Source organism: Cydia fagiglandana, chromosome 8, assembly GCF_963556715.1.
Source record: "Cydia fagiglandana chromosome 8, ilCydFagi1.1, whole genome shotgun sequence".
Classification (NCBI taxonomy): Eukaryota; Metazoa; Arthropoda; class Insecta; order Lepidoptera; family Tortricidae; genus Cydia; species Cydia fagiglandana.
The window spans coordinates 16592116-16617933 of NC_085939.1; the positions used below are offsets into that span (position 1 = coordinate 16592116).

At 39.1% G+C, this 25818-nt stretch overlaps 2 protein-coding genes across 2 annotated transcripts in view; both read left to right on the top strand.

Annotated features, from left to right (window-relative positions):
- Nucleotides 1-11844, top strand: part of LOC134666837 (phospholipase D2) — a 32527-nt gene extending 20683 nt beyond the window's left edge. Inside the window, exons 15-22 of the mRNA XM_063524154.1 lie at nucleotides 68-257; nucleotides 1203-1335; nucleotides 2122-2230; nucleotides 2927-3097; nucleotides 3544-3710; nucleotides 6228-6468; nucleotides 7060-7275; nucleotides 8547-11844. Coding sequence (XP_063380224.1) covers nucleotides 68-257; nucleotides 1203-1335; nucleotides 2122-2230; nucleotides 2927-3097; nucleotides 3544-3710; nucleotides 6228-6468; nucleotides 7060-7275; nucleotides 8547-8777 — 1458 coding nt within the window. The 3' untranslated portion in view covers nucleotides 8778-11844. The remainder of the gene's footprint in view (nucleotides 1-67; nucleotides 258-1202; nucleotides 1336-2121; nucleotides 2231-2926; nucleotides 3098-3543; nucleotides 3711-6227; nucleotides 6469-7059; nucleotides 7276-8546) is intronic.
- Nucleotides 11845-15608: 3764 nt separating this feature from the next.
- LOC134666742 (zinc finger protein jing homolog) overlaps nucleotides 15609-25818 on the top strand; it is a 158061-nt gene continuing 147851 nt past the window's right edge. Inside the window, exon 1 of the mRNA XM_063523997.1 lies at nucleotides 15609-15944. Within this exon, the coding sequence (XP_063380067.1) occupies nucleotides 15631-15944 (314 nt within the window). The 5' untranslated portion in view covers nucleotides 15609-15630. The remainder of the gene's footprint in view (nucleotides 15945-25818) is intronic.

A 25818-nucleotide genomic window follows, 5' to 3' on the forward strand; every position in this document is an offset into this window, starting at 1 on the left:
CCACATTTTTAGGAGATCATGCTATGCTCTATGAATAGTATAAATAGTAAGTTTTGAATTTGTCCAGGGAATGGTGACGAGAAGCAAAAGCGTGAGCAAGCCGCCGCCGCTCGCGCAAGTGGTGGAGGGGCGAGTGATCACGGAGAGCACCAAGGACAAGCTGGAGGGCATCGAGGGCAACTCTAAGCTGTGGATAGGGAAGGACTACACCAACTTCATCGTTAAAGACTTCAATAGCCTGGACCTGCCTTTTGTTGGTAAGCCAAATGTTCAGCAAAAGCAGGCGTGGCTCACTCCGCGACTTCATCACTTTGCTACGGGTAGCTACAAGTACATCCGTTCCACAGCAATTTTGGTGGCTAGCCATAAGCCGCGCGTGGCGCTGTCGCCACCTAGCGGATGGCCGCTGACAAATATGGATCTGTCCTGATCGTAACAGACGCGTTTTGTTAGAGAGTGAGTCTTCTACACCTAGTACTATTATTTATTCTGTGGCAAAAGCGTGAGCAAACCGCCGCCGCTCGCCCAGGTGGTCGAGGGCCGCGTGATCACGGAGAGCACTAAGGACAAGCTGGAGGGCATCGAGGGCAACTCCAAGCTGTGGATAGGGAAGGACTACACCAACTTCATCGTTAAGGACTTCAACAGCCTGGACCTGCCTTTTGTTGGTAAGCCAAATTTTTATTAGCCTATGTCTGCCGGATGCATGATGACAGGTGGGCCAAAATAGCTACTAGATGGCATCCCCAGTGTAGTCGTGGAAGAGGCAGACCGAGAAAGAGATGGCGGGACGACTTGGATGCGTTCCAGCGGAATTAGCGGGATTTTGCTCAACACAGGGAGGCTTGGAAAGGGAGAGGGAAGGCCTTTGCCCAGCAGGGGGACACGCACATAGACTATTTAATTTTATTATAATGTTTATTTTGAAGCATTCGGAATTACACAAATACACCTTACCGCAATAAATTATTGTTTTCGAATCATGAATATAGTCTGTATGCAAGCTGATTTTACCCCAAAGTAGAATACCGTATGATATTACACTATGAAAATAACCGTAATACACTAAACAAGCTAGAAACATAACATTTCACATCTATACTTACGTACCTCATTGATCTGTATTCCATTCATACATACAACAATAATAAAAGAGCCAGACAGAATCTACACGAACTAACTACATTTTAACACCATTTTAGACCTTGTGGACCGCAACTCAACGCCCAGAATGCCGTGGCACGACATCGGAGTCGTGGTACAAGGCGCGGCCGCGAGAGACGTAGCGAGGCACTTCATACAACGATGGAACGCTATTAAACTGGAGAAGGCCAGGTGAGCTAATGTCAACCTTGTGGTATAGAACTTAATATCCAATATGCCTTGGCATGACATGGGAGTTGTAGTACAGTGAGCAGCAGTGAGATGCGTCTCTAGAGATATGACATGCGCTGTGATCGCCTTACCCTCACCATGCACTTCTCAAGTAGCCAATAGAATAACAATAACGGCCCGGCCACGACGTTGCGCGACTGGCGGCGGCGGCGGCAACCATAGGTTGGAGCAAGACAGCGATCGGGCCATTCGTTTCCACCTATGGTTGTCGCCGCCGCCGCCGCCGGTCACACAAAGTCGTGACCGGGCCGTAACTATAGTAAGCTTAGTAAGGGATATAAGTAAGTTTCGTTATTTCTATGCTATAGGTACACAGTCACGAGCTTTAATTTGGGGCCCACCTAAGGTTGAATATCGTGTAGCAAATTGACGCTATTTAGAGCTAATATTTTAACGCAGTGTCATAATTCATTGACATGTTTACCATCGACATTTACTTACGTTTACGAATGTTCTAACAACATTTAATGGAAATGGGTCCCAAATTAAAGCTCGTGACTGTACTCTTTAGCGCATAAATCGAAATAATATTATTTGCATAATGTTAGTGCTTGGTTTTTTTGCATATTTGCATAGTTAAAAACCAGTAAGTATATGTGTCGTTTTCAAGCAAAAGGTGTTTTTCGTATAAAGATTCAAGCAATTTTCGTCCTTATGGTAAGTGACAATATCGTACTTTTGCTTGAAAACGTCACATATGTACAGTTAATCAAACCTTATTTTTAGGCAAACCGCGAGCTACCCATACCTTCTGCCGAAGACGTACTCCGAGATCAAACCGTTGCCAGAGCTGGAAAAGTATCTGAACACTGACATACACAACATGTCATGTCAGGTAACCACATCTTTACTCCTAAATTAACATAACCTCTAGCCGCCCATACTTCAAACCTTGCCAAGCAAAATGAAATTTTATTTTGTCAACACAAAGTTCAAATTATAATGGTATAGGAGACCTTTTTATAGGTCTCTGGGCGGCTAGGGGATATTATAGTCTCCTTTTGAATTGATTGTCAATATGACTTGTAACTCCGGGGGCCGTTTAGGAAGTGTAACGCTCTTACGGTAGATATCGCTTGGGTTTCCTAGACCCATATATTATGTTGGAAAGATTTGCTGGCTATGGATGAGGTTTTGGTGGCTTAGACGACAGAGCGCTGGTATGTCGATCTCTCAGAGGCCGTGAGTTCAAGTCTCACCCAAGACAGTAACTTTTCCACTTTTAAATTTATTCTAAACTTGATTGTCTTTTGACTGCTGTGAAAATAATTGTTCTAGAATAAACTCCCCGCCGTTATATAACAACCGGTAGTGGGGTGTTGTTTGTTCAAGACAACCAAAGATTCATTGCTGCCATTGTAATTAAGCTCGTAATTCCTCGAATTTTCTAACTTTTATTTGCTCAAAACAGAGACGAATGGAAATCGAGGGCGGGGAGGCCTTTGTCCAACAGTGGGACACGGGACACCGTATAGGCTCCTAATAATATTTGGGGCCCTAAACCTGTATTTTAAGCACACTGTCTTTTCAGGTGCTACGGAGCGTGTCGAGCTGGTCCTGCGGATTCCTAGACCCGGACACGGTGGAGCAAAGCATACACGAAGCGTACGTGGACACTATCACACGCGCTCAGCACTATATCTACATCGAGAACCAGTTCTTTATAACATTGTCGCGAACCAGCCAGGCCGTGAGGAACCAGGTAAATACAACATCTAGATTCCTCCCTACATGATCTGTACCCGGACACAGTGGTGCAAAGACCCGGACACGGTGGTGCAAAGACCCGGACACGGTGGTGCAAAGACCTGGAAACGGTGGAGCAAAGCATACACGAAGCTTACGTGAATACCATCACACGCGCGCAGCACTATATCTATACCAAGAACCATTACTTTATAACAATGTCGCGAATCAGTCAGGCTATGAGGAACCAGGTATATACCATATCTAGACACCTCCCTACAGGATCTGGACCCGGACACGGTGGAGCAAACCATTCACGAAGCGTAGGTACGTGGATACCATCACTGTGTCTACATTGAGTATCAGTTCTTTCTTTACAATGTCGCATACAAGTCAATCTGTGAAGAACCAAATAATTGTGGCACAAAAACTATAATTTTGAAAAACTATTTTCCATTACAGATAGGGGAAGCGTTATTCAACCGGATAATGCGCGCGCACCGCGCTAATGAGACGTTCCGCGTGTACGTGGTGATGCCGCTGCTGCCTGGCTTCGAGGGGGAGGTGGGGGGGCCCTCGGGCACCTCGCTACATGCCGTCACGCACTGGAACTATCAGAGCATTTGCAGGTAATAAAAGATAAGATAAAGATAAAAAAAGATAAAGATAAAAAATAGTTTATTTAAGTAGGCATATTACAATGCCCTTATGAACGTCAAATAAACCTTTACCGGCTCCAACCGTACGTACACCTCTGCCCCGAGAAGATTTAAATCACCCCTCAATTGGAGGAGGGTATCCCAATATGGGACCGGCAACAAACTCGGCGGGATACATCTTTTCAATAAATTATTACATCTTATAATTAACATGCATTACGAGTAATTAAGAAAAATACACGAGGGGAGGCTCTCATGACAGGGAGGTCGCTGACTGTGCATTTTTTCTGAAATCTGTAAATGCCACGTTTAACCGTTAGAGTCTGTGCGGAAAGAGAAGAGTCGTGGGATTTGAGGGCGCGCCAGTGCTATTTTATGGTTTTTGCTATGCTGACAACACTGGTCACGTGATTATAGTACGACACTAAAGGTCATGATATTTCAATCCCTTTTGTTCCGGTTTTTTACCACGGCTTACTAAACGGATCCTGGTGGTGGTGTCGGCTCGTCAACTCAATCCTCTGATTTAGCGCAGGCACTAGTTGTCTTTTTAAAACACACTTGTTTTTATATCTCAGATACTAAAAAGTGACTGCGATTGACAAAACTGCTAAAACTATTTAAGAATCTGCCCAATACAACTGTAATTTTAGTACCAAACAAGATACGAGTCTCATTTATGTATTGCCTAATCTGTGCAGTCCAACAGTTATTAAAACCGGGTAGATCGGGTAGAAATTGGGCAATAGAACTGTAATTTCATCTGAGATATATTTCACCCATTGTAAACTTGACTTGTAATGTATGTGTACATTATTAATAATAAATATGAATATGAATAAAAATAGTGCATAAGTATACTTGGTCAAGCAGATCTTGTCAGTAGAAAAAGGCGGCAAATTTGAAAAATGTAGGCGCGAAGGGAATAGGGATATCGTCTCATAGAAAATTTGAATTTCGCGCCTTTTTCTACTGACAAGATTTGCTTGACCGTCTATAGGTAGGCCTTATTGGGATATGTCGGGTTCTCTCATCTCACGATATTTTACTTCGTCGAAAAGTCACTGCTAAATATGAAATATAATTTCGTAACTAACAGAACCTACAAATAAAGAAATATTTTATTAGAAAAAGTTTTATTCTTTGTAATCGAAGTCTGAATTAAAATATTCAATGTCACTTATGTTTGAGCTAGCTTCAAAACAACCAGGGACACTCATAGAACTATCTTCATCTGAACTGGATGTGCTTAAATCCGGCACGTAGATTACGAATTCTTGCATATCACCTACTTAGCGGTCTTTTATTCGAGATACCGTAGCTACTTTTACACAATCCTGAAAAAGAAATTACATATAAATATGCATAAAATGGCAAGTATCAAGACTATTTGTCAGTTATTTTAAAGATCATGAATGACCTGCATATTTATGAAAATTAATATATTTTGAATGAATATACTTACCGATTATGTACCGGAGACAAGTTACTTAGGGGGCTTATTAAATAGGTAATTATTTAATATTAAATACAACATCAATACCCGCGAATAGCGGAAATACGTTCCGCGACTTTTTGTAAGTCGATAGTCGGCTTTTAGCCGTTTTCTTCCCGCTGACAAAACCGAACAATGTTAAATATAATTTTCCTTGTAGTTTTATGTACGGTTTTATCGTGTTTTGAAAATATTTTATACATAAAACTTGCGGTTTTTGTTAATAAAAATATACATTGACAGAAGTTTGTTTACTTTTTACAAGACAGGTGTCAAAGGTTTGATTGCCATATAAAATTTAAAATGTTAGTTCCCGTTTCTGCCACGACTCTTCTCTTTCCGCACAGACTCTAATTACAAATTTAGGGAAGGTCTAAGACCAATTTCCCGTAGCAGAAAGGGATCAAATAGATGCCCTGAGTCTCCCATTTAAAAATCCATCCGTGTTCATGTTCCATACCGTGTGGAGCTATCGGAAAACTTATTCAATCGTTTACCGTATTCTCGCGCAACATATTTTCAATTCCAACTGTTCATTCTATGACTGGTACGGCTTTTATGCGCGTGTAAGCTCGAGTCATCCGCGTGGCTTCTGTGAATGACTTTTTTGTAGTTATAGTTCGTTTTTTTTAGCATTAGAAAGAACTTGCAAGAAGGTAAGCGATCTTGACATGTCTTTTAATTGAAAAACGCTTTTTAAAAACCTAAAACTATTACTTATGAAAGCAGAAGAATATAAATGATCGTATTGGGTTCATAATTATTACATATTTGCCGTAGCTTATTTTTAAAATTTATTTTTCAATTAAAAGACACACCAAGATTGTTTACCTTTTTTCTAATGCTAAAAAAACGAGGTATAGTACATAATAGAGTACTAACTGCTAAAAAGGTAGTGCTCAACTCTGCTGCCGATACCCTGTACTATACCTGCAGCTGTTTGTTATTAAACCTGTATATATTTCGCACTAAACCTCACAATCTTCCCCCAGGAGCCGAGAAGCCATCTTAACCCGCCTCTACGAAGCGGACGTCTCTGACCCCTCCCAATACATCACGTTCCACGGCCTCCGCACACACTCCACGCTCGAAGGCGAGCCGGTCACCGAGCTCATATACGTGCACTCCAAACTACTGATAGCCGATGACAAGACTATTATATGCGGGAGTGCGAACATCAACGACCGGTCCATGATTGGGACGAGGGATTCGGAGATCGCTGTGCTTTTACAGGTAAGTTCCGCTACTTAAAGGTTGTCTGGAAGAGATCGCTTTTTAGCGATAAGACCGCCTGTTGTTTAACCTCTTCTTCCTGTATTATTTGTATTGTTTTCTGTAATGAGGTGTGCAATAAAGAGTATTTGTATTGTATTGTAAGTTACAGAAAAAAATAATCGGCCAAGAGCATGTCGGGTCATGTTCAGTGTAGGATTTCGTAGTTACTATTCTGTCACAATATAATAGGGGGCTATTAGTATGGTATCATGTACATTACAAGCATAACGGAGTACCTTTGCAGCACTTTGTGCGCTAAGAAAATAAGATTTTTGTCTTTAACTTAATAACTACTGTTTGTTACTACTGCTACTGTGTATGTTCGCTATCGTTTTGATTGAAAGTATTTATTATGGTTTTGGATATACTTTCCCGCCTTTTAGTATTTGTTATAGCGGCAACAAAAATACATCATCTGTGAAAATATCAACTGTCTAGCTATTACGGTTCATGAAATACACGGACAGCCTGGTAACAGACAGACGGGTAGTAGAGTATTTGGGTACGGAACCCTAAAAACACCATATTGATATCCAACTCTGTCCTCAGGATGAAAGCTTCACCGACGGCACCATGAACGGCCAAGCGTTCCCCTGCGGCCGCGTGGCCGGCGCGCTCCGGAAGCGTCTCTTCAGGGAGCACCTGGGCCTCATGGAGGAGGACCTGGACCGCGTGGACATCAACCTGGGCGACCCGTGCTCCGAGCAGTTCTACCGGCACGTGTGGCAGGGCTTCTCCAAGAGGAACACCGACGTTTACGAGGAGGTCAGTCCAGTGGAGATAGTCCAATGGAGATACTATTGTACATAAGGAGACCCTTGGGAGTACAGTCTACAGCTGGAGCGTCCGCGGATGGAAAGTGCTCGACCATTCAGGTTTGGAGTGATAGATATATCCCAATTTTCTACTTCCAATGGCGTAAACACTAAATACGTCCAATCTTCCCCTGTGGTGAGGCGTTGGCAACGCGTCTCTTCAGGGAGCACCTGGGCCTCATGGAGGAGGACCTGGGCCGCGTGGACATCAACCTGGGCGACCCGTGCTCCGAGCAGTTCTACCGGCACGTGTGGCAGGGCTTCTCCAAGAGGAACACCGACGTTTACGAGGAGGTCAGTCCAGTGGAGATAGTCCAATGGAGATACTATTGTACATAAGGAGACCCTTCTTCTTCTTCTTCTTTATTAGGGGCTATATAAGGCTCCAAAGCCTATGTATCACTGCGACCATTCCTGATCTATTGTGATCGCCACCTACTACAACTCTCGAAAGGAGACCCTTGGGAGTACAGTCTACAGCTGGAGCGTCCGCGGATGGAAAGTGCTCGACCATTCAGGTTTGGAGTGATAGATATATCCCAATTTTCTACTTCCAATGGCGTAAACACTAAATACGTCCAATCTTCCCCTGTGGCGAGGCGTTGGGAACGCGTCTCTTCAGGGAGCACCTGGGCCTCATGGAGGAGGACCTGGGCCGCGTGGACATCAACCTGGGCGACCCGTGCTCCGAGCAGTTCTACCGGCACGTGTGGCAGGGCTTCTCCACGAGGAACACAGACGTTTACGAGGAGGTCAGTCCGATGGAGATACAGTTGTAGTGCATAATAATTTTTCATCGTATTTTCACGGCAACGTACGAACTAGTCTTGCTATTTCTGTCAGTCTCGGTACAAAAAGTACTGAGGTTGACTGAAGTAGCTTGCATGACAAATACGAACGTTTCCGAGAAAATACGATAAAAAACAATTATGCACTACATCTGTACTATTGTATTGTATAACTATAAAGAGACTTTTGGGATTACAATCCACAGCTGGAGCGATTCAAAATCATAATTTAACAGTCTATTCTGCCAACCAACACGAGGAAACTCACAATTTGCTCCAACATACTTTGCCACTCTTGATAATGAAATGCAACTTTATCATCATTATTTGATTTGTGTTCGTTTTTTATGTTTTTATATTAAATGTAGTAACTTTATCATCAGTTTTTGAAGAATAAAGATACCCTTTTGTACTATAAAAACTCTTCTTACAGGTATTCCACTGCCTCCCCACTGACGCCGTCCACTCGTTCGCCGAACTCAAGAAGTACCAAGAAGAGAACAAGCAGACCCTCTGGCACAGCGACCCGGCGCTCGCGAACAGGAAAATAGACCTTATACAAGGGAACCTGGTCGATATGCCGCTCAATTTCCTCTGCAACGAGGTGCTCACGCCGCGGACGACCAGTATGGAGGGCATGATGCCAACTGCTTTATGGACTTAAATCTCCACACAAAATTTTGGAAGGAAATTAGAGATACGGGATTCCACCTATCCAATTTCGTTGTCCAATATCATTGCGTCTCTCTCTCTCATTAAGCAAAATGTGAGACGCAATACAAATTGGACAAAGAAATTGGATAGGTGGAATATTATTTCGGGACCGTTACGACCTTGAAATCTTCAAGATAAGAGCGTATTCCCATCTTAAAGGCCGGTAACGCTAATCTGTCATTCAGTAAATATACTTGGTCAAGCAGATCTTGTCAGCAGAAAAAGGCGGTAAATTTGAAAAATGTAGGCGCGAAGAGATATCGTCTCATAGAAAATTTGAATTTCGCGCCTTTTTCTACTTATTTTCTATGGATAACCATAGTATAAAAAGCCATAGACAGACCATAGATAATACGTAAATAAGGTAATATTGTACAAAAAACGTGTGAAGTCTTGCACATCTACTTCCGCCATTCGGCGGCCAACAAGTCTGCCGCGCTAAGCATACGTAAAGGATAACTTCAATACGTAACATAATGTTAGAATATATAAGAGTCAGCAGCAGAAGTTGCTACGGACGAGGTGTTGAAAATTATCTTGACGCACTCTGAGGGTCGGTTGCAGCAAACTGTTAAAGAGTTCGCAAAATTTTTATACATATATGGAAAATTTCATAGTAAAGCAGGGGCGCGCCGGCTGACGTTGATCAGTCTGTCAAATGTGGTTGGTCCAACTGGCCCTTATTCTCTTAACAATAAAGTCGCCTCAAGATCATTTTGAACACCTGTCCCGCTTAACAACTATTGCTGCTGATTGTACAACATTTTTTGTGGGTGCCACGTAAGCAAATTACAATCAAAATATTTTTTGTCATTTATTATCCACATTATTACAAAATATCACACGTTCAAATTAAATAAAAAATAAAATAACCCCCTCTGCATCATGCCTGGCTCAAAGGTCCCCATATCCATAGTTATGGGCTGATTTAGACGGCGCGCGAACTAGCATGCGTTTTTAGTTACATTGCGGATTGTTGGTTACGTCCAATTCAACCGACCGATCAAAACCCGCAATGTAATGAAACTCGCATGCGAGTTCTCGTCGTCTAAATGAGCCCTTATGCCTGCAGGCATAATGCGGTCACCACACTGATAGGCAACCGTGTGAGTGATTACCTAATATCCTTAATTACTATGGATTACTTCATGTTCACTTTAGTATGGAGGTTTATATTATTAATTTATTATCTGAATATATTTATCGAATAAACGTAATATTATGGTAAAATGGAGAGAATTTTATACATATATGATTTACCATGAGTGGTGCTTGTTCATAGTTTATTTTATGTCAAGAACCTGTAAGTTTAAGTAGGTATAGCGATGTAATACTTAAAGTAGGTAAAATTTTTGAGATAAAAAATACTTTTCAGATTTTAAAATACCTAATATCTGCTCAGTAGGCTTAGCACAGAAGCGCCGCGACAGTATCTCGACCGCGAGATAAACTACTAATCTAATTAATACAGTTATTTACTGACGCGATCTCGCGACACTCCTGTGCTAAGCAAGTTGCAAAAGCAAAAGTTAGACGAAATATAAAGTGGTCTAGTTAAAACATATTTTTGTGTAACTAATAAATCGACGCTAAAGAATCAATACTGTCTAAGTAACAAATAATTTAAAATTTAGACAATTATGGCATGCTATTCGTTATTTTTTTCTGCACCTAACTGCATTAAAAGGTAAAAAATGTCAAAAATGTTAGTTAGACAGTATTGAATCTTAAGCGTCGAAATCATTTTTCATATTTCGTCAACCTTAACTTCCGCCAGTTCCGAAAAGGTATCGATTTAGACCTTTTTTCAAGTTTTTTTACCTACACTGGTGCTTTTTTGAGATTATTATGAATGTCTTAATTTAACTATAGGTAATAGGTATCAGCACCAGAGAGCCTACCGCGAACCACATTCGACGTGTTGCCTCGCTATCATACTTAAGTACGAATTTACAAGTGCGACAGAGAGGCAACACGTCGTACGTGGTTCACGGTAGGCCCTCAAGAGTTCACGCACAAACCCACATGCGTGATTTAAAATGACAGCGGGATTTATACATTTGTATTCTTTGTCATATAATGATTAGAAGTTCAACAGCCCATTTGAAAAACTGACCAAAATACATCGAAGTAGTAAAATTTTTTTAGCTCAAATGTCTGCATTTAATTCGCTTTTAACCATTTATTCATTCATTACCTTTTTTGCAATAATAATAACTCCTCGGCCGATTCGGCACTCTATGACACTCTATTTTTTGTAGCTGTTGATGTGATACCTCGACTCTCCTGCCGATCGATACCTATAAATGTTTTTATTGTGCCTATTTTATTATTGTTAACTCTACCACCTTAGTATTATATTTTATAGTATTTATTGTCTTAATCGAACAAAATTATAATTTTGTAATTTAATTTATATTAATGATAATTCAAGATTTTTAATATTTGACCTTCAGTTTTCTTACAATTCTTATTCAGGTACCTAATAGCATAATTTTTCAAATACACGTTCACTTTTTTACTCTGAATGCATAACCATAAAGTACCTAAATGTTTGTATTTTGAGTACCTGCAAAATGTCTTGTAGGTGCTTATCTTTAGACATACATAACATACTCCATACATTTTTACTTAAATTATAGTATACAGGGTAACTTAAGCGAAAACAAACATAATCAGCGTTTTATTATTATAATTAAGTAAAGATGTTTTTATATTGCTTTTAAGGATATCCTGTATACTACAGGATATCCCCCCCACCCCCTATGTAGTACAAATAAAAACATTCCAATCATAACTTGCCTCCAATATGATGATATTATACCTACCTACTTATTATTCCAGATAAAATACGTATTATTAACTATAATTAAATATTCCAAACATTACTTTCCTATCAATCCTCATAAGTAAGATGATGTACGTATTTCTGTAATTTTTGTTCAATATCTGGTAGCAATAATGTTATTTGTGCTTTGTCTTCAATGTTTTTCCGAAAATATTTTTTTTATAAAAAATCGTTGAAAAAAGGTTTTTTTATTTTCCTCTCTTGTTTATAAATAAAAATACGAATAGTACAATACAGTCCGATGAACATTCTCTTTGAGTTAGCGATCGATCGAAAAGATGGCACCATGCCTTTGGCCTATCCTATCCTCGAGTAGATGGCGATACTTTGTCATTTAACAAATTTAACACATATCAGTGAAAAAAATAAGGATCAAAGTCAAATGGCCTTCTAAAAGTGTTAATCATTTGTGTCGAAAGATGGCAGACTGACTACATAATTTACTTTGACTATATTCCTCTAGTTAAAAATCTCTTTGATCAAGCTCAGCATGCCGTTTTCTTACTAAAACTTGCTAAAACCAACTAAAGCCACAGAATAAATAATAGTACTAGGTACAGAAGACTCACTCTCTAACAAAACGCGCCTGTTACGATCAGCACAGATATGGCCGCTAGGTGGCGACAGCGCCACGCGCGGCTTATGGGAAACCCCAAAATTGGGGCCGAACGGATGCACTTTTAGCTACCTGTAGCAAAGCGACGGAATCGCGGAGTGAGTCACGCCTGCTAAAACTTATATTGATGCCCCTGCATACATTCACAGAAAAAATACCTAGCCCTCTAGTGAGAAAACAACAAACTACATACTTACATACATAGCTCAATTCAAGTTGAAAACGTACCTACTACGGTAAGGCGTAAAGATGAATGTTCATCAGAGTATTCGGAGTTTACACTAGATGTCGCCTCTATTCAACTTAAGCGAGTGTTCACTTCGTACCTTTCTCCCCTTTGAACTGATTGAGCCAGGCTCAAAGGTGCTAATAAATAGAATACTTCATACTATAATGCTTTTACATATTACTCTTTAATTGCGCATTTCACGCTTATACTTGCTTATACAGATCTTGCAACAAATAGCATGCGATTTTTGCGAGCAACGAATTCAAAATTCATTCGATCGATCAAACGCCGCAATGTATCGCGAATCGCGTAAATGATTATCGGTGAGGTTTGTAGAGGTCATTATGCCTGTGACACAGATCATATATAATTCCTCGTGTCTCACGTATTGTGGTGTCCCTCTTGACGCGTATCACATAGAGCTTTTCTCCAAACATGTGCCTTGGAAATTAGACAGAACAATCAATTATAGCCAGTCAAACAATTTTGTCAGTAGAAAATGCCGCAAAATTCAAATTATATATGGGACGATTACCCTTCGCGCCTACATTTTTCAAATTTGCCGCCTTTTTCTACTGATAAGATCTGCTTGACCAACTATAATTTTAATTACGCCGTAATTTCACATCTGTAAAGATTTAAAAAAAGGTGTATATTGTAGTCTTTGATTACATTGAGTAGTCTTCACACTATCTTAAGGCTTCTACAGACCTTGAAACAAATGGCATGCGATTATTGCGTTTTTAATTTAAAAGTTAATCAGATAAATTTACAATTTGATCAGATTGGGCGAAAAATTGTCCCGTCCGACTGGCCTTAAGGATAGAACATTGGTCATTGATCGCCCTGTCTCGCTTTATCCTATAGCTTTCTTTTATACTGATTTGATCAGGTGGTGTGGTGTGGACGCGAAAATGAAATTGGGTTGCCGAGTGGTTGCCGATCTCATGGCTCCTCTACACGATGGGACAGCGCCGGCCACTCCAAGGGACGCAGCCATGCGGTAGGATGAGATAGCAATATCACTTGCTCCCTCTAATGCATAAATGGTCCCTTGGAGTGGCCGGCGCTGGCCCATCGTGTAGAGGAGCCATCACGTGATTCAATCATATGGAGATGCGAACGCAACAATGCCAATTTTCGACGTTAGTATGCGCGATTAGGGGCATTTTTGGAGCATTCCACTGGTTCCACGGACTGTCCCGTACAGAAGCCTTTTATTTTCTGTGTTGCGACTTTTCTTTCGGCATTTAAAGCAGGCGATTTTTTTTTGTGTACTTATACAGGGCGTCCCAAGACTATGTCCCAATGGTCAAATATACAGGATGTCCCATAGTCTTGGGACACCCTGTATATTTGACCATCTGTCATAGAACATTACAAACATTACAATCTGTTTCCCTATACCAAATTCAATATTCGAATACCTACTTACTAATAACTTAATAAGTTAACTGGACTTTATTGAAATTGAAAGTTAGCTTGGTCCATTTTTTACAATGAGTACAATGACCAACAATTTCAAGGGCTTAAACTACCTACAATAAAAACTCGAGTGTACATAGAGTGGTCAGTTACTCTCGACAAATTCTTGACCTTTCGTATAGGTACCTCAGTTTTTGTTAGTTTCAAGTAGGTAGAACTCATTATTACATATGAAGTCATACTCATAATTATTTTATTCAGTTAATAGGTCAAGGGTCTGTGGTTTGGTTTGGGATACAGAAAATCATTGGGTACTTACCTATAGTTACAAGGCCTTACCTCAAGGGAGAGGTGGAGGGGATAAGGGATGTAAAAATGCTAAAAATAATCCTTACGCATTTAACGAATGGTCCCAGTCCCAGTGCCATTGCTAACATAGTATTTTTTTAATTTTGTAATCAGTCACAGACTCTGAATGTAACTAAAAAAATAATTATGCGTTGTACAGTTATTCAAATTCAAGTTACTTGACCATAGAATTTACAATTACAAGTCTGTGCCTAAGACACTCACACTTTGGTGATTCTAAAGTAGCTAACACACTATCGCACCGCACCAAGGTCATTGAGGGAAGCACCCATAAGTAAGAGGAAGAAAGCGATATCTCTTTCTCCCTCTTACTTATGGGTACGTCCCTAAATGACCTTGGTGCGGTGCGATAGTGTGTTAGCTACTTTAATAGTAAAAAAAACCGGGCAAGTGTGAGTCGGACTCGCGCACGAAGGGTTCCGTACCATAATGCAAAAAAAAACAAAAACAAAAAAAAGCAAAAAAAATAAACGGTCACCCATCCAAGTACTGACCACTCCCGACGTTGCTTAACTTTGGTCAAAAATCACGTTTGTTGTATGGGAGCCCCATTTAAATCTTTATTTTATTCTGTTTTTAGTAGTTGTTGTTATAGCGGCAACAGAAATACATCATCTGTGAAAATTTCAACTGTCTAGCTATCACGGTTCGTGAGATACAGCCTGGTGACAGACGGACGGACGGACGGACGGACGGACGGACGGACAGCGAAGTCTTAGTAATAGGGTCCCGTTTTACCCTTTGGGTACGGAACCCTAAAAACTGTAGGTAAGTGATCATTTTAGATTGTGATTGTGTCGTAAAGCGTAACTAATTGCCCACTTCTGATAACCGAAGAATATAAAAAGGACAGAGGGGTGGAACGTGTCATTAATTTAAATATCACGATGCACTTGTTACTCGGCTCGGCTGCAGCCGCGAGCTTGCAGCTCGCTGCCGGGGCGTGCGTGTGAAGTGATCGGACGCATGTGTAAGCAGGCAGCGCAACAAACGCTCATTCGTAATTATGTTGCATTATTTGTACGCGTTTTAGGGCTGGGACGGGCCTCCCTATCGCGTCGAGTCCTACGCTCCCTTCTCGCGCGCTTATTGAATAAGCCCGCGCGTTGCGTAACGCGCGGCCAATGACAGCGCCCGTGCACATGCAGGGGGCGGAGTCGTTACGTCACTGCGCTCTTCTCTCGCGCGCAGTCGCCGTGACGTCACACCCGCTGAACCCCGCACGCTTTTCCCCGCGCGTGCACCCGCTACACTAGCGCCAATGCTGCCGGCGGCGCGCGTCGGAAACTTGTGACAAAACACTCGCGCGCTTAAAGATGGCGGATGGGTCGCCCGACGACGGCGCCGACCCGCTATTAATGAAAAAAATAACTTTTTCCGCGCCAGATACAGGACATGGTGACTCAAAAAAGTGCAGTGATCAAACGTTTGAAGGTGATAAAATAAAGTTATCATTCTATACGGAACTAAAATCGTGTGAGAAAAGTGATTCTGGCGGCGTGGCCGCGGATGATTCCGCGGCGGTTGGCTCCGAGAACGCTGAAATATCGTCTAAAGTACCCGAGGAGGACGGGGAAGACAGGAAGAAGCGATGTTTCGACAGATACGACAGCTCGGAGTCTTCTGACAGGTGAGTTTGTTCTGTTTTCTGTTAGGAATTCGCGTAAAAGTTTCAAAGTCTGAGATAAAGTTTGTTGTCGGCGGCATCGAAACCTTCTGCGAGTCAATGCTCTAGTGACCGGAGGCTATTGTGCTGGTTTCGATGTCATGGTCATTGTAGACGAAGATATTGGTGGGTCGTAGCGAGCGCGGTTGAATGGCCTGAGAGCGGCGCGAGGGACGCGCCGTGATAACAGAACTAATCGGCGATCGCGCTCGTAATGATTACATAGACAGACTTGTTACTTACTATGTACGAGACGAGTATACACGTATTGTTACACAAGTGCTTAGCGTAGTGGCGTGTGATGTGATGTCAGTCTGATGTGTTAATCTCATTGAGAGCCAGCTAGTAGGTTACTAATTTAAGGGTAACTACAATCTGTGTTGCATTGCATCACTCAGTATAACAATAAACTTTACCATAGAGAAGTAAGCATAGAGTGCCTACTCCATAGAAAGATAAAAATAGATTTAATAAGAAGTTTAAACCAATATCTGCAATAACTTATTTATAATAAGATTTAAGTTTAATAAATAAATAAATAAATATTGGTGGACATCTTACACAGATCAACCTAGCCCCAAACTAAGCAAAGCTTGTACTATGGGTGCTAGGCGACGATATACATACTTTATATAGATAAATACATACTTATATTCATAGAAAACACCCATGATTCAGGAACAAATATTAGTGTTCATCACACAAATAAATGCCCTTACTGGGATTCGAACCCAGGACCATCGGCTTCGCAGGCAGGGTCTCTACCCACTAGGCCATACATGGTATGTACCATACAAAAATTATATTATTAAGCAAGAAAATGAATCTCATGTATACTGAGCATTCTATGCTTACTTATATCTCTATGCTTTGACTTACCCACACAAGTTATAATAATGACTTACTTCAATATTTTTATACAAGAAATGCATCATAACAGTAACTTTCACATAAACATTATGATTATGAATAACGCCAGGAAGGTAATTCTAAGATGCATGTGCCTCACCATTACAATGTGAGATAATTGTCTAAGTATCTACCTTATTAGTATTCTGGATTAACCATTAACCTGTACAAAATTAACAGTATTTATTTTATCATAGTTCATAGTAGAGTTGATATCAGGATTATCAAGTGAACTTCGGCTTCGGCTGGTAGATATATTACCTCAAAAGTAATATATTTTGCTCCTAATTTCTCAACTACTACTTTGGCATAACCAATAAACATTGGTAATTGTAATTAGCCTTTATTACTGAAGTTAGTTGGTGCATAGTATATATTGATTCGGTTTCATAACTTTAACTTCAACTCGTCCTTTGAAGTAGACCTCCTCCATAGTTTTCCATTTGTTTGTAGCACCAAAAACTTATTGTGTGTCATAACCATATGGAAAGAAACATACTTAATATAAAACTTAGAGACAGAGTCAAATTGTCCATAATCAAGGCAAAAACAAAAACAATAACTAAAATAATAAAAGAACAAAAATGCCAAATGATGAGAGAAACCCTGGATAAGTGGACAAAGGATCTTGTAGGGTGGTGCCCAAGATATAATAAAAGAAAGAGTGGTCCACAAAACTTTAGATAGTCAAATGATTTAATAAGAATAGGACTCAGGTAAATGGATGCAAACAGCAAAAGAAAGAAACAGATGGAAACATTGGTAATAATTTGATAATATTTTGATTCTAACTTATTAGCAGCAATGGTCCCTGACTGGACAGAAAACATCTGTTTTCCTGTGTTAACAAATTAGCTTAATGTATGTCACAATGATATTATTCTTCATTCATCTGCACATGTTATAATATTGTTGTTTATTTTTGCTATATTGTGTAGAAACACATATGAATCTTTGCATAATGTGATAAGGCATGATAATGTATTGTATGATGATAGTTTGTTAGGTATGTGATACTTTAACCTAACATTTCTCTGTAGGTAAATGTTTACTTTAATTTAATGATTATATATATACCTAGCTATGATATGTGTCTAACAGTGTTTATATGGCTGATTATGTGAATTTTTATGTGGGTGAAATAAATTGTATGAATGATTGTGATTATGATTACCTGATTCATACTTTTCTCATTCTGAGAATGATTTGATAATTTTCATCAAGAGTCCTTTGTTATGATGATGATTTACACCTGACACTGACAGTTTTCTGAACATTCCCGGGTCAGTAATGACAATATATAACTTCAGTACATAATCACATGTTGGACCAGCAATGTTCTGCGAATTGTCATTGTTATAGTTCGTATTTTTTAGCATTAGAAATAAGGTAAACAATCTTCAAGTGTCTTTTAATTGAAAAACACATTTTAAAAATAAGTTACGGCAAATATGTAACAATTATGAATGTAATACGATCATTTATATTCTTCTGCTTTCAAAAGTAATAGTTACTGATTTTTATAAAGCGTTTTTCAATTAAAAGACATGTCAAGATCGCTTACCTTCTTGCAAGTTCTTTCTAATGCTAAAAAAAACGAACTATAGGCAATTGAAACTGTTGTGGAATGGGGGCTTGATAGTCACTATTATCTTTAATTACCTACTGTGAAGTCATTGTCATTATATTATCAAAGCTTATTTACCCAAAATTATCATAATACCTATGTGATTGTATTTGAACTTGACTCCTTACTGAAGTCTAGGTCTAGGTCATGACGAATAACATCAGTGTTATGTCAAATGGGTAGGTATTGTCATTGGATAAAAATGTCATCTTTGTCTTATTGCTCCAGATGATATGGAGCAATATTGTTTCTTTATTTTTTGATAAGAAAGAAACATAATTATGCATGTGGGTTCTGCTTTGCTTTATTTATGTAAAATTAATACCTAATGTAGTATGTAGTCAGGTTACATAGTCAACAATTTGCTTGCCCTCCGCATACCTAGTTAATAGGTACTATGTATTTATATTAAATATTTTATCCTTTATTATATCGATAACGACGATATCACTATTCAAACACCTGTTTAAAATGATATCAGGTTTGACAGCGTAGTGTTAAGTGCGTCACACACTACCTAAAAGATAGTATGATGTAATGAAAAAATTTTTTTTTTAACCTGGCTATCTATATCCACCACTTGTTAGAAATTAGAAACGTTTTGGTAAACTGTCTTTGCCCCATCAGGCAAAGTCAGAGTACCTTAAGGTGCCCTATGTTAGGATATTAAAATAAGGTTTTGTAAGACTTTGTAATATTTTACCAACTCTATGTATTAATAAACCATGCATTCTACTAACAGCCGTATTCGAACAATGAGATACATACGTCAAATACTAGATATTGAAACGATATGGATTAGATATGTCAGTGTCAAAATTGACATTTCTTCAAACAAAAACGTCACTTTTGACACTTGTTTGACACTGATATATCTATTCCATATCTCTTCAATATCTAGTATTTGACGTATCTCATTGTTCGAATACGGTTGTAAGAGATAAACATTCGAAAAGGCAAGAAAGAAAGAAATGGCATTCTACTAAGATTTAAACATTTATATTACTTTTCAAATCATTACAGCTGTTACGCGAAATAGCTATTTACGAATATTGTTTGTTTAATAATGACTAATTTCCAAGCAGAAATAGATAAAAGGTAAGTACCTACCTGTACAGTAACACTTTTAACTTTATCAACACTTATTGAAATGTAACTTTTAAGCATGTTTTTGTTGTTACAAAAGTTTGTTTTAACATGAACATTTTAGATTTTATGTTCCGTTTTCGAAGTAATACAGACAAGTGTGTGACATGCTTTACGGTTGGCTAGAAAAGGACGGCTAGAGCCACACCTAAGCTAGACAACGACAGATAGTGTTATCGAGCTTTAATAGGTGACCCACATATGGCCACTTGACTGGCATTATCACGACATGACAACTCGCCACGACACCGCGTCCCTATTCGCGGCGAGTTTCGAGCTACACTATTTATTCTGAAAGCAGGCCACGAAAAAAAAGGCCACGTTAGTGACTACATTTGCGATACTAAGCTACGCTTGAGTGGGAATTTTTTTTAGGAGTCTGCTAGATGGATCTACCTGCAGCTGACTTTTGCCCGCCATTTTTAGTTGGCCCTATATTATAATATATTAATGTTGTTCAGTACCCATGACCTACATCTAGGTAAAGAACACCACACCTTCAATACACAATTGAGACAAACATTTGATTGTATATAAACAAATATCCAATCCTGTTAGTTTACTCACTTTCAAATCACGTGATTTTGTTAAACGTAGGTACATGTAGTTTATCAGATAGATTAATACCTACTTGTTATAATATAAACATAATACTTATATACATATTATGTAGAATGTTTTGTGGAATTTCACAGTAAGTAGTTCTAATATAATCGGACTATAAGCTGTTCAAACAGTTACTATATCTTGAATGTACATACATACATATACATATTTAAAACTGTTAGCATCCCTGCATACATAATATTGGATGGTGCTACGCTAATTGTTTTGCTGTCCGTACATAAATAGGTAGGTTGTTTGATTGAAAAATTTAAAATGTAGGTGTACCTACTATACTTTTCTAAAAAAAAGATAATACATACAAAAATATATGCTCACGTATAGGGCACCTTAAGCTCCTATAGTATATTAAGTATACTTTAATGTATCTCATAATATAAATATTATAAAAATTGATGTAATAACTAGAGCCAGCATCAATAGTAACTGATAAAACAACGCCCCAAAAGTATCCGCCATTCCGGAATACATTCGCGTTCAAAAGTATCTTTATGTTGTTGTTATTAAATAATTTATTTTAGATAGATATACTACTTTTGATCCTGCCTGTACTATGTCAATGACCTAAATGTCAGTTATGTGACCTAGATTGCGTAAATTTCGTCACCATTTTGTCCTGACGGCTATTTATGGTGAAGCTAATAGATAGGTATTTGTCAACCAGTATCAATTAAAATGGACCAGACTCCTGTCTTGCCATAGATATAATAATGCCGACTTCATACACATGTAGAATAGGCGAAATAAGATAGCGGCCGAGGTGCTCAAATAAATATGAACACGCACTCTTAACGCCTTGACAATAGAGGCGTGTTCAGATCAGATGTTTGTGAGCACCTTGGTCACTCGGATATTTCAGATGGCGACTGTATGCATGTTATCATTTTAAGCGAGCTTAATAATTGTCAAAAATAATCAAAATTCAGAAGTGCATCAGAAAGAACCAGTCGTGTATGTACCTTTTGTGTAATTTTATACTTTAAAGTAATAATTAAGTACTTTAAGCACATATCAGTTCCTTGACATATTTATCAGAGGTCAGTCAACTTAAATACATTATCCACAATATGCTGTGCACTGAGATATATAAATATATATGTACCACCTATGTTTATGTTAGTTACTTGATATTTTTGAATTCACACTAGAGGATATAATTAGTAATTTAATGATACCAAAAGTTCGATCGCTAAAACGATAAGTAATTAGGTATTTGAACTTTGTTGACATTCCTTATCTTGTTTTAACTAAAATACCGTGCTTATATCGAGTTTATAGAAATTATTATACAAGTGGAGTCAATTCACAATTGTATTCGGTTTATGTATTGTAAGTATATGGTCATACATGACTACAGATGTTTAGTTTCTGTAAATTCATCTTGGTTTCTAATTTTTTTCAGAGTATGTATTGGAGAAACGAATATGGGAAATTTTAGCACAAATGAAAATCATATCGGGGCGTTTTACCTAACAAGGTACCTACCTTGTAGAGTCAGCAGCAGAAGTTGCTAAGCGGGCGAGGTGTTCAAAATGATCTCGACGCGACTATATTATTAAGAGAATAAGAGCGTATCAAGGTAATTTTGAACACCTCGTCCGCTTAGCAACTTCTGCTGCTATAAAAACATATAGTTGCTTAGAGCCAGCCAGAGTTATTGGCCAGCCTTCTAAATATTGACAAAAAATATTCCTGAAATCATCGTCGTTTTTTGCGGTTGTCTTTCTCACATTGTAAGTATCATACAGAAAGAGATGAATAACATATTTTTCTCCAATATGCTCGGAAATGTTCACCTTACTGTAGCAAAAATAGTACGGGAAGTTCTTCGTTAATGTCAAACTCTAACTAAAAAACATCAAACTATCGCTGTCCTGTTCTAGCGGACGGGAAGTAAAAAAACACTACAGTAATAACTTATTACTGTAGTGTTTTTTACTTTTTAATAATAAAAAACGCAAACAGCCAATTATTATTGCCGCGAGCCGCTTCTACACGACCCGATCAGCTATCATTTCACGTGTATGATCGTGCAAATACTGCTTAATAAAATCAAAGATTATTTTTATATTTTTTTAAATCTCATCCGTGTTCATAAAGCTTACATAGTTTGTCAAAGGACTTTCTCATTTCAAACATAGACAAAGAGAATCATACTATCTTTGTCTTACACTAGTACTAGCACCCAAAAGAAAAGGATGGGTGTAGTTTTCCTGGTTCTTACTGACTGAAAAGTTGGTTTGACAAACTATATTGCGCAATTATATTGAATGAACGAATATTGAATGGTACTGAATGGCAGAATAAGTTTGTGCCTTTAACTTTTAAAAATTAATTAAAGAGGGAAATTGTTTTTGACATTTTGGATGTGAAGGTTTGATTTGAGTGATGCTTGATGCTTAAATAATAATTATTTTAGCTTATTTCCTCGCATGTTTGGAGAAAAGCACTATATATGCCTCGGCAGGAATAGCAATTCGTGGATTCGTCTTCTTTGTCGGACTCCGCTTCGCGTCGTCCGACAAAATCGAAACTCATCCACGAATTGCCCTTTCCCGGCCTCTGCAATAATGTACTAATGTCGTGTAGTCGTGTTTCCACTTCCCCAGAATATTGTAATATTTCTGCGCTACAAAACGATAGCTTTAGGAAAACACAAACGGTTTCGTGCATAAAACAACTAAATCCACACTAGTTAGTACAGAATTCTATAAAGTACAATTTGAACTAGCGCGAAACTTTTTAACAGCCAGGCAGCACGAAACGACGGCAGGGCGTTCACGCGAGCCTAAGCCACAAAGGGTGAACAGTAAAATGAAAAAAAAAAGTTAGGAGTTCTAACCGGGCGAGTCGAGGGACAGCGAACGGGTTCCCGGGCGCGCGGAGGTATGTAACCGGCTCACGATGTTATATGTGTTCTCTTTGGTAGTGCGTTGCGAGTTTTGAGCGTACCAAGGTGACCTTTACTCTTTAGGATACCTACTTTAAAATTAATACTATTAAGTCGCCTGAAGCTTTTAAGTTTTGTCAGTCTGCTACTAAATATTTACTCGCGTCTACATGCATTCTCTATAAACTAAGTTTTCCGATGCTTGTATTTTCATATTGCTCCGTGTGATTTCAGCATTTTCGACTAACTTTCCTCATTCTAAAAAGTTGAGGTTGCTTTTCTGCGCTTCTTACTTCGCAATTTCTGATTAACGTTACGTGTCGTAATATCGGAAGTTGCCAACTAAATATGAATGAGCTGATTGATGAGTGACGTCATATTGACAAAGTGATAGTCAAATTTCATGTAAGGATGTACTTTTTCCCCAGTCTGCAGCGGACAGGCTGATGGTCACTACTAGCACAGGCCCTAGCCCACAGTAAACTCAATAACAATTGTTTTGTGAAATTAGCCTCTACTTTTTTGACACATTGGCTAATAAGCTAAACTACAACGACCCTATTAAATATAATATAAAAGCTCCTGCTCGGTACGGAGTGAAACATGTCGAGCGTTTACGTGAGTGACCCGTTCTTAATACATTATGTCTGTGTCACACGGAAGTTTTGTTACAACGACCCTAACCTACAAACCGCTCGGGATAGCTTACCACAGCGCGGCCCGCGACCGGTCGCCCCGCTCCCGCGCCGCGGCCCCCTGTCATTAGAAGCGCGGGCGCATTGGCCCGCGCCTAGGGTTGCCATGTGTCAGGATTTGTCAGGACTGCAGTTGGCACACATGTTTACAACTATACTGTATGTACTCTATGGAAAACAAATATAAAATATGGGTGTAAAAGTAGCTAAATACAAAGTTGGAATTATTAAATTATCCTAATCTCTAAATATTACTTTTCTTCCTACAATTCGGACATCTTACAAAAACTGTAACCAATCGACAAATAGAAATACCTACTTTCTTAAAAATATTTCTAAATATCATTATGTCATAAGAGAAAAATGCCTTAACTGTTTCACAGTTGCTTTAGATATCAGTAGCGGAAGTCGGGCTTTGTCCTTTAATAGGTATCATGTTCATGGATTTTTCATGTGTACTATCGGCAACCCTACCCGCACCGCGCATGCGTCGGCACACTCAATGTACGGACCATCTGATTTTGTTCACTAAATCGCATGAATATTTATGTTCAATATAGTGTTGCACAAAGCACAAGACATGTTGAACCCTTCGAAAATTCTTCACCAGTCAACTATTGGGCTGAACAAAAAGTTTATACTTGGATAAAAATGTGAATACCCTATGTATACAATACTGTAGTATACCTAACCTATTTAGCTATAATTATATTTAAGCTATGTACAGTCAGCAATACTATTCGCTAAGCACCTTTGCATGCAAACTTCTATGCAGGGGGGACACCTTTTCTCTGCAGCTGACTGTAGATCACATACATAACTAACATACTCGTAGCTTCATACGTTTACTGCGGTTGGGCAAATTTGTATTGTTGTAATAAGATTGCATTTTGTGCATTATTGATTGTGCAAAACGTTATAGATAATTAATTTTCACCGCCCCAGCTCGTAAAGGTTCTTTTTATTCTTCAAAAACTGTTGAGAAGGTTGCGTTTTATCCACAAGAGTGGCTATGTATTTATTTAAAAGTCAATCAAAAATATGCCTAACACCATTATCGATCCATCACTCCTATCAGAAATTTGCTATCACACTGGAGACAAACCGGCCCGATTCGGAATTCATTCAAAGTCATTAGTCATTACCGTCGGTGTCGACGAAATACCAGTCCCTGTGAGCATCGAATAATAAAACTACAAGTCCGGTCAGGGACAGTTCCACGCGCCCACCGAGTAGATAGCTCAATTAAACCAGTACACATATGCTCACTCGATTGCTTATTGTTCTTACGGATCTAAGAGGGCCTACCGTGAACCACGTTCGAGGTGTTGCCTCACTGTCGCAGTTGTAAATTCGTACGTAAGTATGACAGGAAGGCAACACGTCGAACGTGGTTCGCGGCACTCAAGTGAGCGAGCGACTCGCGCTCAAAAAACAAAATATGAAATAAGTATATGGGCAGGTAGAATCTGAGTCATCGTTGGTCGTTCAACTTTCATTATTGTTTATATTTTTACTGCTCGGACCTTGAGCGTCATTGTCATCGTAACTGCTAGGGCTGAACTCCTAAAAATAAACCCTCTAAAACTTAGGTTTTTTTCATGAAAGTAGTGGTACCTACTAGCTAGTCCTGTGGTTTTAGGCATCCGATGCGACTTTCAAATTGGAGGTTGTGTCTTCATACTAAATGCGGTTTTAGAAATTTACTCCACCCTCCTCCACTTGATCTCTTTTTCTTTAGTGTAGGTATGATATCTGTTACAATTTATAATTTATGTGGAAAATATTATTTGCAATTAATATGTGAAAGAAAATAATCATAAACTTAAAAGTGGAAAAATTACTGTCTTGTGTGAGACTTGAACTCACGGCCTCTGGATCTGGATCTCTGGGTCGGCGCTCGAGTATCGATCCAGAGGCCGTGAGTTCAATTCTCGCCCAAGACAG